Source organism: Mus pahari, chromosome 7 (assembly GCF_900095145.1).
Source record: "Mus pahari chromosome 7, PAHARI_EIJ_v1.1, whole genome shotgun sequence".
In the NCBI taxonomy this organism is placed as follows: Eukaryota; Metazoa; Chordata; class Mammalia; order Rodentia; family Muridae; genus Mus; species Mus pahari.
Window position 1 is genome coordinate 81,863,006 of NC_034596.1, and position 17,897 is coordinate 81,880,902.

General features: G+C 43.7%; 1 protein-coding gene across 1 annotated transcript in view; it reads right to left on the reverse strand.

Moving 5' to 3' along the window:
• Angel1 (angel homolog 1) overlaps positions 1–17,897 on the reverse strand; it is a 29,059-nt gene that overhangs the window by 2,076 nt on the left and 9,086 nt on the right. The window contains exons 7-9 of the mRNA XM_021201983.2: positions 17,323–17,433; positions 3,112–3,181; positions 1,016–1,179 (exon numbers count right to left, since the gene is read on the reverse strand). Of these exons, the coding sequence (XP_021057642.1) occupies positions 1,016–1,179; positions 3,112–3,181; positions 17,323–17,433 (345 nt within the window). The remainder of the gene's footprint in view (positions 1–1,015; positions 1,180–3,111; positions 3,182–17,322; positions 17,434–17,897) is intronic.

The window sequence follows — 17,897 nt, forward strand, 5'->3', positions numbered from 1 at the left end:
TGCACACAATGCACATACATACACACATACACATACATACACATATATACACACATACACACACATATACACATATATATATGCACACAATGCACATACATACACACATACACATACATATGCATACATACACACACATATATACACATACACACATATTCACACATTATTCACACATACATACACACGCACATACACATGCATACACACACGCACACACATAAACATACATACATGCACATACACACACACGCACACACATAAACATACATACATGCACATGCACATACACACACGCACACAGATAAACATACATACATGCACACGCACATGCACACACGCACACACATAAACATACATACATGCACACGCACATGCACATACACACACACACACACACACACGCACGCACGCACGCACGCACGCACGCACGCACACACACACACACCACCTTGCGTTCTGACTAGAAGGCTTCCCTGTGATAACAACAGTGAATGAAGACAGGTACGGGGACACAGTACCGGGACAAATGGGATACAAGTAGGTCCTGCCCCTAACATTACAAGGTTTTGGATTATTCAAGAGGTACAGAAATATAGATTCCTTATATAAAATGATTCCAAACATAGGCAATTAATTCAAACATTCTAAAAATAATAAGCAAACTAGGCATGGGGCTAGTGAACTGCTCATCATGACTATTGGCAAGAAAAACCTTACCAAGTCCCTCCCCAACTTCTGCCCTCAGCCAAGTCTAATTACGCCTAGTGCTATACTTCTATCTCCATGATGGAAACAGGAATGACTTCCCTGCCCAAACCCTGATACTGCAAGAAAAGAAGAGCAAGTAAGGTAGGTAGCCTGCGTAAAGGATGAGCACAAAGCTGGTATGGTGGCTGCTTCTTTGATATTCAGGCTCCTGGAGCCCAAGCCAAGCCACCCAAACACAACCTACCACCAGCTGTTCCCAGGCACTCTGGGTGGCCTCTAGAAACTCTTGACTCACTGGGCTTACCGGTTCTGTTCTCATTCTCACAGGATTCAGCTGAGAAAAAAATGTAATCCACTGTCATCCCCAGACCTAAGGGCATCGTGGTGACCTCTGGGCGGCCATGCTGGGGCAGGAAATGGGTGTACACTGAGGTCAGGTGGAGGCAGTGCCGGATGGTGCCTATAGTCCTGCAGGGACAGAAGTGAAGAAGTCAGCTAGTGAAACACATTTTCCACCAGCCAATTTCTCTGTGGGTTTTATGAAGAGTTTTTAAAGGATAATCCCTAATGATGGTTTCAGATCCTGTTGACACCCAGCAATGTACAGCAGCGTTATAGTCCTGGAATGAAGTTCTGCGAGGCTGTGTAAGGTTGTGAAGATAAAGTCTGAGTTTCCATGGAGACCCCAGGTGTGGTACTTGGAATGAGAATGGCCCCCATAGACTCATGTTTGAATAGTTGGTCCCCAGGCAGTGGAACTGTTTAAGAAGGATTAGGAGGTGTAGCCTTCTCAGAGGTGGTGTGTAACTGGGAGTGGGCTCTGAAGTTTCAGTCCCTCTCCCTCTCCCTCTGTATGTGTGTCTATCTCTATTTTTCTCTGTCTCCTCCCCTCTTCTCTTCTCTTTCTCTCTCCCCTCCCACCTCTCTGCCTGCTGCCTGTAGATCAAACTGTAAACTCTCAGCTATTGCTCCATCACTATGCATGTCTGCCACCATGTTCCCTGCCATGATGGCCATGAACTCACCCTCTAAAAGTGTAAGCAACATCCAATTCAATGCCTTCTTTTAAAATCTGCCTTGGTCATGGTGTTCCATCACAGCAACAGAACAGTAACTAAGAAACCAGGTTATTAGAGATACCATGACTCTGGTATGTCCACCAAAAAAAGTTGGATGTGTGGAGCAGAGCTGGCCCAAGAGAGAAAAAAAGTGTGCTGCGGGCGGGGGCCGCAGAGCTGGGCGGGGGCCGCAGAGCTGGGGATGTGTGGTTACCAAGTCTTTTGGGATCCAGATGATTAACTCAGGAGCCCCAGATGCCAACGAGGAGCTGCAGACGGTGCTTTCCCTGCTGAGCCCTGCTCTTTTGGAAGGGGGGTGTTTACTCTGTGTCATTCTATGTTGGGAATACATAACTTCTTTTGTTGTTGTTGTTGTTGTGTGGGCTTTGTTTTGCTTTGCCTTTGTTTTTAGTTTTTTTGTTTTGTTCTTGTTGTTTTGTGTAGCCCTGGCTGGCCTAGAGCTCACTATGTAGCCCAGGCTGATTTAGAGATCAAGTGCTGTGATTAAAGATGTATGCCTGCACACCCAACTTCTTTATACTATATCGGGGCTTACACTGAAGAGACTCCTCAGGGAGACTCGTCACTTACACTTTTAAATAGTGTTGGAACTGTTAGACTATGGGACTTGTGAAGTTGGGCCGAGTACATTTGCCTCATGAACCTGTTATGAACCTATGGGGACATGGGGAACAAAGAGGTGGCTTAGGAGTGATGTAGTCAGTTGTCCCAGTAACGAGGGGTAGAGCTGCAAGGATTAATGTTGTCAACCTGACAGGATCTTAGAATGACCCCTGGGTATGCCTGTGGGGAATCCTATCAACTGAGACAGGAAGACCAATGTGAGCCGCACCCTTCCATGGGCAGAGGTCTTCGACTTAACAAGGAGAAAGGAAGGAAAGCCTTGGCACTTGCTACGGCTTTGCCACCTGTATACTAAACCCCTTCTCCTTGTGTGCTTTTATCAGAGTATTTTATCACAGCAACAGGGAAATCAATACACTATTCAGTTGTAGCAAATTCCTTCCCATACTAAGAGGCTGGCGATCGCAGCTGAACTCAAGACAGACAAATGCTGAGCCCCCTGACACTCCTCATCCCTACCGTTCATCTCCTGAGAAAGAGCACCAGTGTCTCCTCTGTGAGCCTGCAAGTTTGCTTGGAGGCTTTCTCCCTCAAGGGGAGGCTGCACAGGTCTTTCACCCACACGTATATCGCCTTGGCTTTCGAATGTGTTCATCCCCTCTATAATCTCATCATGGAGGACAGAGCTTAGCAAAAAGTGTTCCCAGTACAGCCAGTGCTCTCTCATGCTCAGACTAAAAACTGCAAACAAGTTTACCTGGGGAAGACAGGCTCAAGTTCAGATATCTCTTCCTCAAAGATACACTCGGCCCAACCAGCAGGTCGATCTGTAGGAAGCCAGAGAAAAAAGGTATGTTTTCATAGACAGTACAGCAGAGTCCAAACCTTTCACCTTCAGATCCCTCTCAGACCCTGGCTCTGGGAGGAAAGGAAAGAAAAGAGTTGTGGGGGGGGTGGGGGGGGAGATGAACCAAGGCTAAAACCCCGAGGTCCCTAACACTCTGTATCTTTACATAGCTCAGACACTCATGTGGTTCAAAAATCAAAATGAAGAAAGTCAGAGTCCCTCCCACTCACCCCTTGCCTTTCATTTTTCTCATACAGGGACAACCAGTGCTATCAAATTCCTTATACTTTTCTCTAGACATTTTCTATCGCACACCATCCATTGTGTAGCACATATGTTCATACACACATGTCCATGTTGTATATGCATTCTTAAAGAAAAATACAAATGCCAACATCAGAAAGAAAAAAAAAAAACAAGAAACATATTACTACAAATCTCACTATCCTAGTCGTTTTTCGCTGTAACACACACCAGGATGTACAGCAATCTGGGGAAGGAAAGGGGTTTGGCTTACACACTCAATCACTAGGGAAGTCAGGGCAGGGACTCACGACAGGACCCTGCAAGCAGGAACTAAACCGTTCCACCTGCTTTCTTAGAACCCAGGACCACCTGCTCCACCCACAACAGGCTGGGCCACTCACACCAACCATCAATCATGAAAATACACACCCATCCCTAGGCTTCCTACAGGATGAGGACTTTTCCACAACTGAGGTTCCCATGTCCCAGATGATCCTAGCTTTTGTTTAGGTGACTACTAGCCAGCACACTTGCTGATATCAATAACAAGGGTTGGCACTGACAAATTCTTAGCAGTCAAATTACTAAACTCAAGACCGGAAGAGGGCCTCAGCTGGGACTCACTGTAAAGTACAGAGCCCAGAACTTAGAAACAAAAAGAAAAGGGAAAATGGGGGCAATGAGTTGATTTATTCTTTATAATTTATAGGGAAAAATCTGTTCGCTAACACTATAAACTATACAAACAAATGGCAGACAGCTGGTTCAGTGGGTAATGGCACTTATTACCAAGCCTGACAACCAGAGATCACTCCCAGGAGCCCACAGGGTAGAGAGAACTGACTCCCACAAATTGTCTCTAACCTCCACATGCTTTATGGCAGTGAAACTACCATAATGCTATGGAGACAACCTGCTCTACATAGCTAGCCCCAGGCCAGCTACAGCTGCAGTGAAACCCTGTCTCAACAAAGTAAACAAAGGGCACATGACTTTAATTCCAGCACTCGGGAGACAGAGGGAGATGCATCTTGAAGTTCAAGGCCAGCCTGTTCTACAGAGTGAGTCCCCACACAAACTCTGTCTCAAAACAAACAAAAAGTAAATAAATTAAAAATTAAAAATATATTATTTACATAAAGTAAAAAAAACCTAGAGAGACACAAGCTAACACAAACGTAAGAAACAGCAAAGTTGATTAGGCCTTTAACAAATAAAGAGACTGAATCAGCAAGGAGAGTCCAGACTTTGGATGGCTTCACCAGGGAACTCTACCAGACATTTCACTAAGAGTTCATCTAAATCCTTTTCTGGTTTTGGTTTGGTCTTGTTTTTGAGACAGGATTTCTCTGTGTAGCCCTGGCTGTCCTAGAACCCATTCTATAAACCAGGCTGGCCTCAAACTCAGAGATCCACCTGCCTCTGCCTCCCAAGTGCTGGGTTTAAAGGTGTGTGCCACTAGTGCCTAGCAGAATTCATATAAATCTTTTGCATTCAAATTTATAGGTGATATTTTCCAACTCATTCTATGAAGTCATTAATAGTGTTATTACTCTCATACAAAACTATATAAGTATATCACAAAGAAAACTAAAGACTAACATCCCTTATAAATACAATAAAATCCAGAAAATGCAATATAAATATAAATCCAGCAAAAATATAAATGTTTGTATACTGAATGACATGATAAATCCCAACTTAAGCTAACAGACTAGATTAGAAGCCAGGATACATCTTTTTGCTGAATCCAAGAAACACTTTACCACTGCAGACAGACATTAGTCATCTCAGGGTAAAGGATGGAAAAAGTAACCCAAGCAAACTGACCCAAAAAGTATGGAAGTGTATCTAATTTAATATCATACAAAACTAATCAGAAGAGGTAGGAATGGACAGAACATACTCATCAAGGGGAAAATCCACCAAGACTATGCAATTCTAGACATTTATATGCCAAAACACACGGGCACCCGAGGTCATAAAAGAAACACTAATACAGCTAGAGTCACATACTGAACCTAATACCATGGTAGTGGGTGACACCAATAACCCACTACCAACAACAGACAGGCTATCCAAACAAAAACTTAAACAGAAAAGTGCTAGAGTTCAATAATATCATAAATCGAATGGACTAGCAGAAATCTATAGACATTCCACCCAACCACTAAAGAATATACTTTCTCAGTAGTCCATGGAACTTTCTCCAAAATGGACCACATATTAAGACACAAAGCAAGTCTCAACAGACATTTAGAAAACTGAAATAACACCCTNTGCCCTNTCTCACCACTATGGACTAAGCTGGATAGTAACACAACAGACACAGCAGACAGTATACAAACAAACTCGCTACTGAATGAAAATTTGATCCAAACAGAAATCACGAAAAAAATTTTAAACCTTTTACAATTGAATGAAAATGAAACACAACATAACCAAACCTATGGGACACAACAAAGGTGCAGCTAAGAGGCAAGCGCACAGCCTATGTTAAATAACCTGGAAAAGCTCACATTAATAGTGACACACTTAAAAGCACTAGAAAAAAATGATTCAAAAAAGAGTAGATGGAAAGAAATAATAAAACTCATGGCTGAAATGAATGAAATACAAACAAAAAACAGAATCAATGAAACAAAGAGTTGGGTTTTGAGAAAAGTCAACAGGACTGGCAAACCTGTAGCTAAATTAACTGAAAGACACAGATGAGATCCAAAATAATCCCAGGTGTGGTGATGCAAGGCATTAGTCTCAGGATTTGAGAGGCAGAGCCAGGAGGTTCTCTTAGTTCAAGGGCAGCCTGGTTTACAGAGCAGTTCCAGGACAGCCAGGGCTTAAGACATGTATGACAGCCAGCACTGGGGAATTCAGAGAAACATAGGGGCATACTTTTTAAAAATCTATATTCTAAACTAGAAAACCTAAAATCAATTACAAAAATACTTTTGAGACAGGGTTTCACTATGTAGCCCTGGCTGACCTAGAACTTGCTATGTAGACCAGGCTGGCCTCGAACTCACAGAGCTCTGCCTAGCTCCGCTGGGATTAAAGATATACACCATCACTTCATATACATCAAATCATATACATCACATCATAGACATCAAATGTCTTGATATTTATGACCTACCAAAGTGAAATCAAGATGAAATAAACAATTTAAACAGACACTGGTGAAATAGAAGCAGTAATTAAGTTTCCAAACCAAAATAAGCTCAAAGTCAGAATTAGCACAGAATTCTACTAGACCTTCAAGAACAACACTAATATTCCTTAAGTTATTTGGCAAAACAGAAACTAAAGGAACATTGCCCAAAACTTTTTATAAACCCACTATATTACCTTGATATCAAAACCACAAAATACTTAACAATAACAAAAAGAAAATCACAGACCATGTCTCTTATGAAATGCATGTAAAAAATTCTCCATAAAATACTTGCAAACTGAATTTAAAAACAATCGAAAAGATTATTCACCATGATTAAGTTGGCTTTATTCCAAAGATGAAGGGACAGGTCAACATATGTAAATCAATAAATGTAATCCAACACATAAACACAGGCTTAAAGGCAAAAATCATATGATCATGCAGAAGCCAGCTGACAAAATGCAACATCCCTTTATTATAAAAGTGCAGAGGGACAAGGGATAGAGAGGGCACACCTCAGCCTAGTAAAAGGCAACGTAGAGCAAGCTTCCAGCCAACGTCGTTCTACATGGAAAGAAACCCAAAGCCAGGACCCCACAATCCAGCTACACCACTCACCAGCCAAGGGACTCTGCCTTACTACAGAGATACTTGTTCATCCGTGTTCACTGCTGCTCTACTTATAAAGCCAGAGACTAGAAATAGCCTAGATGTTCACCAGCTCATGAATACAGAATGAAAATGTAGACATTTATACAATGGAATATTATTGTGTGGATGTGTTTAGAACAGCCTGCTTTTTTAAAAAAATGAAATTTGTAAGTAACTGGGTGTCCGTGGGAACGATGCTCCCGAGTGAGCCAGGAGCGTCACTCAGCCCTCAGAGAGAAGCTGCTTCTCTATGGTCAACACAGAGACCCATGCCAGGACAGTGTGCAGAGAGTGAGAGACTTTGGAGCACTCAGTCCTGAATGGGATGTCTTCATCAAACCCTTCCTCACAAGGCTCCAGGATCTATGAAGAGGAGACGGAAAGGGGTGACTCCCAGGACACTGTCCTCTAGTCCCAGCAGAACTGATGTACACGTGAACTCACGGAGGGAGAGGCTATGACTGCACCTCCAGGACCTACACAGGTTCCAACCAGACGAAGATCCCAGCACTGAGAAGGGGAATGAACACAAAGTCCTACCCCTAACCAAAAAGCTATCTGCAACTGAAACCTGGTAGGAAGGGAGACTCAGTTTTCCTCAGTGGAGTGTCAGTAGGTGTATCACCCATGCTCTAGGGCAGGCCCCATGACCAGGTGTAGCCAGACAACACAAAAGGGACTCCACAGTTTTCGTGCACATTTTCTTTCATTTTGATCTTACTGGGTTTTTTTCTTTTCTTTTCTTTTTTTTTTTTTCTGAGAAAGAGAGGGAACATGAGTTAGTGGGTAGGGAGGTGAGGAAGATCTGGGAGGAGTTGGGAGAGGAGAAAGAATAAAATTATACTATATAGTATGAAAAATATTTTAGAACATTAAGAGTCCATGAATTTACACATCTATAGCCCTCTAATTTTTTTACATGGGAAAGATGAATGGAAACTGACTACCAATGTGTGTAGAAAGTTATTTGGGTGATGATAAAAAATGTTCTACAATTAACACTTAGAATTTTTAGCTCAGGGACAGAGTGCTTGCTTAGCAAACACAAGGCCCTGCCTGGGCTTGGTCCCCAGTAGGAAGTGTGTCAGGGGACAAGAACAAACTACCCTAAAATTATAGTGGAGATGGCTATACCGACTCTTAAATACACTAAGAGCCAGTGAACTTTAGACAATATTTGTTTAGTTTTTTAAAGATTTTACTTATTTTATGTATGTGAATACACTGTCACTTTCTTCAGACACACCAGAAGAGGTAATCAGATCTCGTTAAGGATGGTTGTGTGCCACCATGTGGCTGCTGGGAATTGAACTCAGGACCTCTGGAAGAGCAGTCAGTGCTCTTAACTGCTGAGCCATCTCTCTAGCTCCTAAATAAGCGTTTTTAATTAAAAGGATAAAGGACTATTATGATCAACCTTGGCCAAAAAAAAAAAAAAAAAAAAAACTGGTAATTCAGATGAAAGGAAATCTCACTTTATGTATTTTGTATATCTCCTATTATTCATTTTGTTGTTGTTCCTTCTACAAATAGGGTCTTGTTCTCATTATATCATTTAACAAGGCAAGAACATTTATATGTGACTATTACTGATTGCTACATATTAATTTTATAGCTATCTATGTTCCAGGATTATCTTAGCTTTAACACTATTGGTCTTAGTTGCTTCTCTTGACCAAGTACACAGAGGTATCATTAACAAGATACTGTCTAAGCCTCCTCTTGTCTTAGGCTTTTATTTTCCACTTTCTCTTTTTGTTGGCTGTTGTACTCCAACACAAATACCAGTCGGTGTTCCTGTCTGCTCCCTGCTCTAACAGGCAGGCCTCTGAAGCTTCTTTCTTTAGGCAAAATGCTGCTTGGGCAGCTGCAGTGGCTTTGGTTTGAATGCTTGTTCTTCACAGTGCCAGATGTTGAATACTTTTCTTCTGTTTTAAACAAAGCACCTTGTGTTGCAGACTGTGAACCATGAATTAAAACTCTGCCTCTTCATAGCATTATTAATTCCATAATCAACCTCTCTGCTCATTTTTCTGAAAAAAATCTTGATTTAAGCTAAAAATTATCTTTTTATTCTTAGTATATACTGATGTCAGAAATCTGAGTCCTTTTTTTTTTTTTTTAATTCTCTAATCTTTTTTTTACAGTCCAGTCATTATCCCCCTCCCAGTCCTCCCTCTGACTGTTCCTCATCCCATACCTCCTCCCCTCCACCCCTATCAACCAGACCTCCCCACTCCCTGGGACCTCAAGTCTCTCAAGGGTTAGAAGTTACCTAAAATTTTATCTGTAGTCTATTTTCTATGTATTTAGGTATATTTCTTTTAAATGTTTAGGTTCTTAAGTTTAGAGCACAGACTGCTCTTCCAGAGTATCCAAATTTGATTCCCAGCACCCACATGGTGGCTCGCAACCATTCATAAATCCTAGGAGACCCCACAGCCTTTTCTGTCTTCTGTAGGCATCAAGGATGCAGGTAGCACTTGAGCATACATACAGGCCCAACACATAAAATAATAAAATATTTTGTTAAGTGTTAAAAAAATAAAAACCAACTCTGCCTCATGAGTCACATCATGGTTACTAATGTGATCTCACTTGGGACACCAACATTCTAACACTAAATCTTCACCTCGAGTTGCACCCTTAGTCATTATAATAAACAAGGCGGATGACAGTAGCCACCAGCTGTTTACGCACTTGTCTGTTCTTTCTTGGTGGTGCTGGAGATTGGGCCTAGAGCCTTGCACATGCTAGACGAGCACTCGGCTTCTGAGCTATACCTCAGCCCTTTCTTCTTCCTGTCCTCTGCGCAACATTATTGGGGGGGGGGGATTGTTCATTTTTCTGCTTAGTTTTTTGTTGTTGCTGTTGTTTGGTTTGTTTTTGAAGCAGGGCCTGTCTATATTACCCCTGGCTGTCCTGGAACTTGTTATGTAGACCAGTCTGTCCTCAAACTCATGGAGATCCTCCTGCCTCTGCTTCCCAAGGGCTGGGATTAAAGATGTGTGTCACCACACGTGGCCTCTCAGCAAAACTGTAAAGAATGTTTCCCACAATAGTCGGTTCTTCCCATGCATGCAGTACTGTGTGCAAACAGCACCCTCTGGTAGTTAAACAGGACTCGCTCCACACATGTAGTACAGTTATCTCTACAAAGCTGCAACATCTTCCTCACTGGAAGTTCCCAAGCAAACAAGAACTCAGAAGGAAAATCCTCTGTTAGAGTGTACACAGTATCAGAGCGTCTCAACATTCATTCGTCTGTTTCTAGATTAACTTTAGCTGAGATCACTGGCCTCTTATTAATATGGGAAGGAATTTTCTGCAACTGAGTAATATATTGATTTTCCTGTTCCTGTGATAAAATACCCTGAAGAGTTTTTAATAAGAAATGGCTGGAGAGATGACTCAGAAGTTTAGAGCATTTGGTGCTCTTGCAAAGGACCCTGGTTCGATTCCCAGCACCCACATGGTATCTCACAACCATCTGTAATCCAATTCCAAGGCATCTGTCCTCTGCTCTGACCTCTGTGAGTACCAGGCATGTCTATGGTACACGTACATACATGCAAGCAAAAAATTAATACACATGAAATAAAATAAAATCTAAAAAAAAAAAAATTAAATCTGAAGTGCTAGGGAGCTGAGTCAGAGAGTAAGAATCACTACAGCACAGCATGGGCATAGGAGTCTGCATCTCCAGCACCCTCAGGAAAAGTCACCCACATTGCTTAGAACCTATAAGGTGGCCCATACCTGTAACTAACACTCGGAAAGGCTGAAACAGGAGAAGTCTATGCTACACGGTAAGTTTTAGGCCATCCTGGGCGTCTTAGTCAGGGTTTCTATTCCTGCACAAACATCATGACCAAGAAGCAAGTTGGGGAAGAAAGGGTTTATTTGGCTTACATTTCCATACTGCTGTTGATCACCAAAGGATGCAGGACTGGAACTCAAGCAGGTCAGGAAGCAGGAGCTGATACAGAGGCCATGGAGGGATGTTCTTTACTGGCTTGCTTCCACTGGCTTGCTCAGCCTGCTCTCTTATAGAACCAAGACTACCAGCCCAGAGATGGCACCACCCACAAGGGGACCTCCCCCGCTGAACACTAATTGAGAAAATGCCTTGCAGCTGGATCTCATGGAGGCATTTCCCCAACTGAAGCTCCTTTCTCTGTGATAACTCCAGCTGTGTCAAGTTGACACAAAACCAGCCAGTGCACTGGGCCGCAGAGTTAAAGCCCAACGTAAAGGCTTAAGTATCCACGAGGAAGGGAACACGGGGACTCTCCTTACTGTCTACAGCAGTGTGAATAGCTGGGAACCCCTACTGACTGACGCCCTGGACAGCAATGATATGAAGAATGGCAGCTTTGGGAGGTATTTATGCCACAAGGGTGGAGTCCTTGTCTTAATACTAAAGACCTTTTTAAAAAGTCACACACAAATATTAAAAGAAGAGATATGGAGTGTCTTAGTTAGGGTTCTACTGCTGTGAACTGACACTATGACCAAGGAAATTCTTTTAAGAACAACATTTAATTGGGGCTGGCTTAGAGGTTCAGAGGTTCAGTTCAGTATCATCAAGGCAGGAGCATGGCAGCATCCAGGCAGGCATGGTGCAGGAGGAGCTGAGATTCTACATCTCAGAAGGCCTCTAGAAGACTGGCTTCCAGGCAGCTAGGACTAGGGTCTTATAGCCCATGCCCACAGAGACACACCTACTTCAACAAGGCCACACCTCATAATAGTGCCACTCCCTAGACCAAGCATATACAAACCATTGCATGGAATTAACCCTTTAATAATGGAACTACTAGACACAACAGGCTACCAAAAAACACAGTACCTAGAATGGGTTGCCTCTTTTAGAGTAGTTGGCCAGTGGAGTCCCACAGACAACCTACTACCACTGTTCTTTGTCTTCAGAATATGATGGTAAGACCCTATTGTTGAAGATACCACATACTTGAGTCACAGAACAAAGAGAAATCTAACTGGCACTGCCCTGGAAGCTTCTCCCTACTGGCTACCTTTCATGGTGCTGGAGGATGCTGTGCATGCTACTGGAGGAGGAAAGCAATCAATCAGTCTCACTCAGATGTGGACCCCTATGTGAGCTACAAGGACTGGCCTGGCAAGATACACCCACAGGTACAACAGTGACACAAGCATTACAGGAGTAATGAACCGTTTTCTAATTGTATTTAAGGCCCATTTCACAAGACTGAACCAATGCCCAGAACCACTGCTGGGGCTAAGAACCTGTGACTAGCTGGTCATAGGCCCTAGTGGGAAGCCTACTACTATTATTCTGCAAAACAGTCACTAATGAAATGAATCAGTGTCCTTATAAAAGATGTCCAAGAGAGATTTCTCATGCACTTAAAAGGAAACACAGGGACAAAGTGGGAATTTCTGGTTTCATTGGAGACTCAGTGGTGTCATGTGACATTTTCCTGGAAACTATCTTATGAACAGACATGATGTTTTTCTGGAAGCTGCCTGGTGAGAGGACACATGATATTTGGGAAGAGTATAAATATAACCCAACAGACAGTGGATGACATTCTTGCATTGATTTGCCTTGCAACTCTTCACTGGTCTTGGCTCGTCATGACTTCATAGAGAGAAACACACCAAAGAACTTCTGGTGGTATTCCAGCTGCTTCTTATCGCTTCCTCAGACTCATGCTGATCAGCAGAGCCTCAAGGTTGCTTCTGAACAGAGCCACTAATTTGCTAGTAATTTGTGTTTGGTGATTGCAGAGTGGACTGTACCGCCACTGCTGATTCATGTTTGATGTTCTGCTAGTGGACTAGACTGCTGACAACAAAGATTGGAATTGTCCCAAAGAACTACTTCTAAACAGGTCCACAACCCCCATTTCCTATTAACATTCTTTTCCCCTACCTCTGGTGGGTGGTGGGCTAGAAGGGAGGTTGAAGCAATAAAGAACCATAATTAAAGAAGCTTTTGAAAACTCTAAGCCTGTACAGGGACTCTTCTTTAGTATCTACAGCAGTGTGGATATTTGTGAACCCTACTGACTCATAAGTTGAAATCCTAATTCCCCAGAGAGCAATAATATGAAGAACAGCAGGCAGGGTGGTGTGGGTGGAAATCACCACACTTGGAAACATAAGCAAGAGAGGGCTTTAATTTAAATATCCTACTTAAGAATCATTATAGAAGCCGGGGAGCTGGCTCAGCAGTCAAGAGCACCTGGTTGCTCTAGCAGAGGACCCAGGTTCAGTTCCCTGCACCCATATAGCAGCGAATAACCATCTATAACTCTAGTTCCAGAGGATCTGACACCTTCTTCTGGCCTCTAAGGAACATGCATGTACAGACATAACAGGCAGGCAAAACACTCATACACATAAAAAAATTAATCTTAAAAAAAAATTGTCACAAAGGAAGTTGGGAAGAACAAGAATGGATGTTTTATATCACACAGTGTGGGCGATGTAGATAGTGCCAGTGAAATGCTGTATCAGTTCTGGGGGTCAGAGCTCACTGTCTAGCACTGCATCTCCCTTTGCATTAAGGGGTGACCATTAAAGTCAGTTTCACAGACAAGTTGGCATGTTTTGATATGTAGTTAAGACTGGATAATTCTGTTATTAAACTGGAAATTTTATCTGTTTAACATACTTAAACATTCTCTAGAAAACCACTTGCACTTAGCACATCTTTTCATTTCTGCTCTAAAGGCTTTTCAGATTTAGAGTCTCTAACACAATTGAACAGCAACCTGCTCAGCCCTGCGTGGAAGGCACTGAGCCACTGAGTCTGTGGTACACATGTGTGCTTACTTGGGTTCAATCTCAAATGTGAAAACATTACCATTATTTGTACTGTTAGTGAATCATTCCCATTATAAACCTTCTTCGAAGCCAAGATCTTGTTTTGTAGCTTAGGCTGAACAGCCTTGACCCCCTTCTTCCCACTCAGCCTCCTCAGCACTACCATGCCCGGTAGAACAATTCTATGGGCTGTCAGTGTGTAGGTTAAAGGTCCTGGGTAAATGCAATCAGCATGGTTGTGTCTCATTCAAGCACAGCACTCACGTTTTAAGATCATCTATTCTTAATACAGTTATCCACATGGGCTGTTATTGCTCTACTTCGGGATTCTGTAATCTTACAATTCGTAGCTGAGCTGCTGGCCCTACCTGAGACATCCATATCATCTCCTCCAAGGCCACATGCCAAGGAAATGCTCTACTACTGAGCACACCTCAGCTTTCCACTTCCAGTCTGAGCTCCAGAGTTTAGTTTTCATCTTCTGATGCCTTGTCATGTGCCTAAACTGACAAGTGTTTTGCTTTTTGCAGTATTTTATAATCATTTCTACTGTTTGAGAACTTCATGTGAGCCCCTCTCTTCCAATGCCACATGCTTCTCCATCACTAATCCCTCCCAGTTTTGTGGGTTTTTTAAAATCCATTGGGTCCACTTAGAGCTGCCACTATGTGCCTGAGTCTACCGCCATCTACTGGATCCTGGGCACTCTCACGGGGGGCCACAGACTCTCCCTCTCCCAGCATTTGCTATCAAAAGCCAACAGCTCCCCAGTGACCACTCATCTTTCTATTCATGGAAAAATAATCATAATCTCCATATGCTCCAATAAAGCACCTGCCTTCTGGTTTTCCATTATTTCTTTCTTTGTATATTTTAGTATAGATTCCATAATATTACTTTGAGCAAGGCCAGCTTCAAGTTAGCTACATTATTCTATGCCAGCTATTTATTGGAAATTTAGATATAGGAAACATTCAGTGTGTGTTCTAAATAATAATTTTACATTTAACACAAGATTGTGTATGGAACATTTCAGTCTTCACTTGCTACAGCCAGAAGGCTCTGCAGCTCTGAAAGAATCGCCTTTGCCCTTCACACATGAACACACTGTACTGAAAACATGGCCTGATTCCCTGCATAATTCTCCACACATTGCCTTTCAGGAGCAAACCCAACTACAGGTTTTTCTATCACAATATATGCATTCTACTCTTGGTGGGAAAAATAAGAGATTTGGGGTCCCTCAAAAGGTGTTCCTCCTGGGAAGCCTGTCACCTGTGCTACATGGATACTGGAGAGCATGATCAAGAAGCCACGCCCCACCCATGCTGAAGGCAGTGATGTGGCCAGTGCAGCCTGGATGGAGCAGACTGCATCGTGCTGTCCGGAGAAACAGCCCAGGGGAACGACCTTCTGGAGGCTGCTCGTATGCAGCACCTGATTGCCCGAGAGGCAGAGGCTGCCATCTACCTGGCACCCATTACCAGCGATCCCACAGAAGCTGCTGCCGTGAGCGCCGTGGAGGCCTCCTTCAAGTGCTGCAGTGGGGCCGTTATCCTGCTCACCAAGTCTGGCAAGAGTGCTCACCAGCAGGTCAGACACCGCCCTCGGGCTCCTATCATTGCTGTGACACCCAATCCCCAGACTGCTCGCCAGGCCCATCTGTACCGTGGCATCTTCCCTGTGCTGTGTAAGGATGCCATACTGAATGCCTGGGATGAGGATGTTGACCTTCGTGTAAATTTGGCCGTGGATGTCAAGGCTTCTTTAAGAAGAGAGATGTGATCATTGTGCTGACCGGGTGGCGCCCTGGCTCTGGATTCACCAACACCATGCATGTAGTGCCTGTACCTTGATGGCCCTCTGGAGCCCCTCTTCTAGACCCTGTCCCTTCCCCTCCCCTATCCTTTCCATTAGGCCAGCAGTGCTTGCAGTGACCACTCTAGGCCACAGTGTGGCACTGGTGGGCTGGGATACCAGGAAAAATTAATGCCTCTAAAACATGCAATAGAGCCCAGCTATTTTTCATGGCTTTATTTGAGCCAGGGGTGAAGGAGGAATGCAGGATTGGAAATCCTCTGACTTTATCACAGAAGGGCGGCAGCATCTCTGTGTACTTTGCTCCTGTAGAAAGTTGTCCAGAGAATTCCCAGCCCTAGCCAGAGTCAGGAGACAGCAAGAGGCTGAGGGTGTGGGGCCTTTTGGCCCTGGCCTTAACCTACTTTCCCAACAGCTTTGGCCTCCCCACTCCTTGTGCACTCCACTGCTGTCACTGCAGACACTCCACTCTCCACCTTGTATTCTGCAGTCTCCAGGCTTGTTGCTATAGTGCCCACCTGAATGTCAATAAACAGCAGCTGAAGCACCAAAAAAAAAAGTGTCCCCTTGGGGAAGTGCACAGTGTTGTTCTGTCTGAGATCTATACAGCCCCCATAGGTAATTTCCCCAGGCACTGCTAGCGCATCTCCCTTGTACCGTTACAAACTCACTGTGGTTCAGATCTAGTTTTGTAAAAAATGGAGTTTGCCTCTGGCTTGCTTTCCTCGTCTTCCTTATTATTTCAAAGTGGTTTCAGAGACCAGAAGGTGAAGCCACCAAAGGTACTCTGCATATGCAAATGAAGCTCTCCATAGGAGCAAGGTTTCCTTGTGATGAGGCTCCCTTCACCTCACAAATCACAAAGCCCTGTGATATGTTCGTCTTCTCCCTTCTCCCCTGCAAACGCTAACCCGTGCTATGAATCAGTAGCTAAGCCTTAAAAGGTTAATTGCTACTCAAACTCCCAGAGCTGGTGAGAATGCAGGGCTCTTGGTTTATGGTCCAGTGCTCTATCCAGTGCTTGGATGCAAAATATACATCTAAGCATGAACTCTGCTCACCTTCCTTCTTCCAAACTCATTATCAGAAGCTGGTCAGGAATTATATTTAGAAGAGACGAGGAACAAGATAGAGAGATGGCTCAGCAGTTAAAAGCACTTGCTGCTCCTGAAGAGGACACAGACCCCATTCCCAGCACCCACATCAGGCAGCTCAGGAGCACCTGTTACTCCAGCTCCAGAGGATCTGATGCCATCTTTGATCCTCTGCAGGCACTGCATGCACACAGTACTCATTCACACACATGAACAGACAACGCTTGAGAGAGAGAGAGAGAGAGAGAGAGAGAGAGAGAGAGAGAGAGGCCTAGCAAACAAGAACTTACAAATGTCAGCAGTGACGAAAGATAAGAGCCAAGAAAACAGGCTTCCTGTTACCTGGCTTAGTGTCTGTCACTCCTTCCATGAGAACCAGTCCTACTGGTCGCTGACAAGCCAGGTCGCAGAAGCGGAATCGTAGTAGGAAGTCTCGGCCATATTTTAGTCTCTCTATAAACCAGGAAATGCCATATGGTAAAGGAAAGGCACAGGAGCCCAATGAGGAAAACGGGGGGGGGGGGGACATGGGGACATGCTAAGAACATCAAGGAGATTACACTTTCATTATTAAGAGCAACCGTTCACTCCACATGAACATGAAGACACTGCAAACCAACAATGCAATATATGAGCCAAGCATGGTAGTGTACGCTTTCAATCCCAGCACTGTGGAAGACGAGGCAAGTGCTCTGAGATCCAAGCCAGCCTAGTCTACATGGTGGGTTTCAGGACAGCTAGAGCTACATAGAGACACCTTGTGTCAAAAGATAACAACAAAAACAATGTGCTACTTGAGCACTGAAAGATGGTTTGCCCAGAAAAGCACCAGCTACTCTTGCAGAGTGCCAAAGTTTGGTTCCTAGCACCCACATGATAGCCCACAACCATCTGTTAGTGTGAGTGTCAAGGGACCA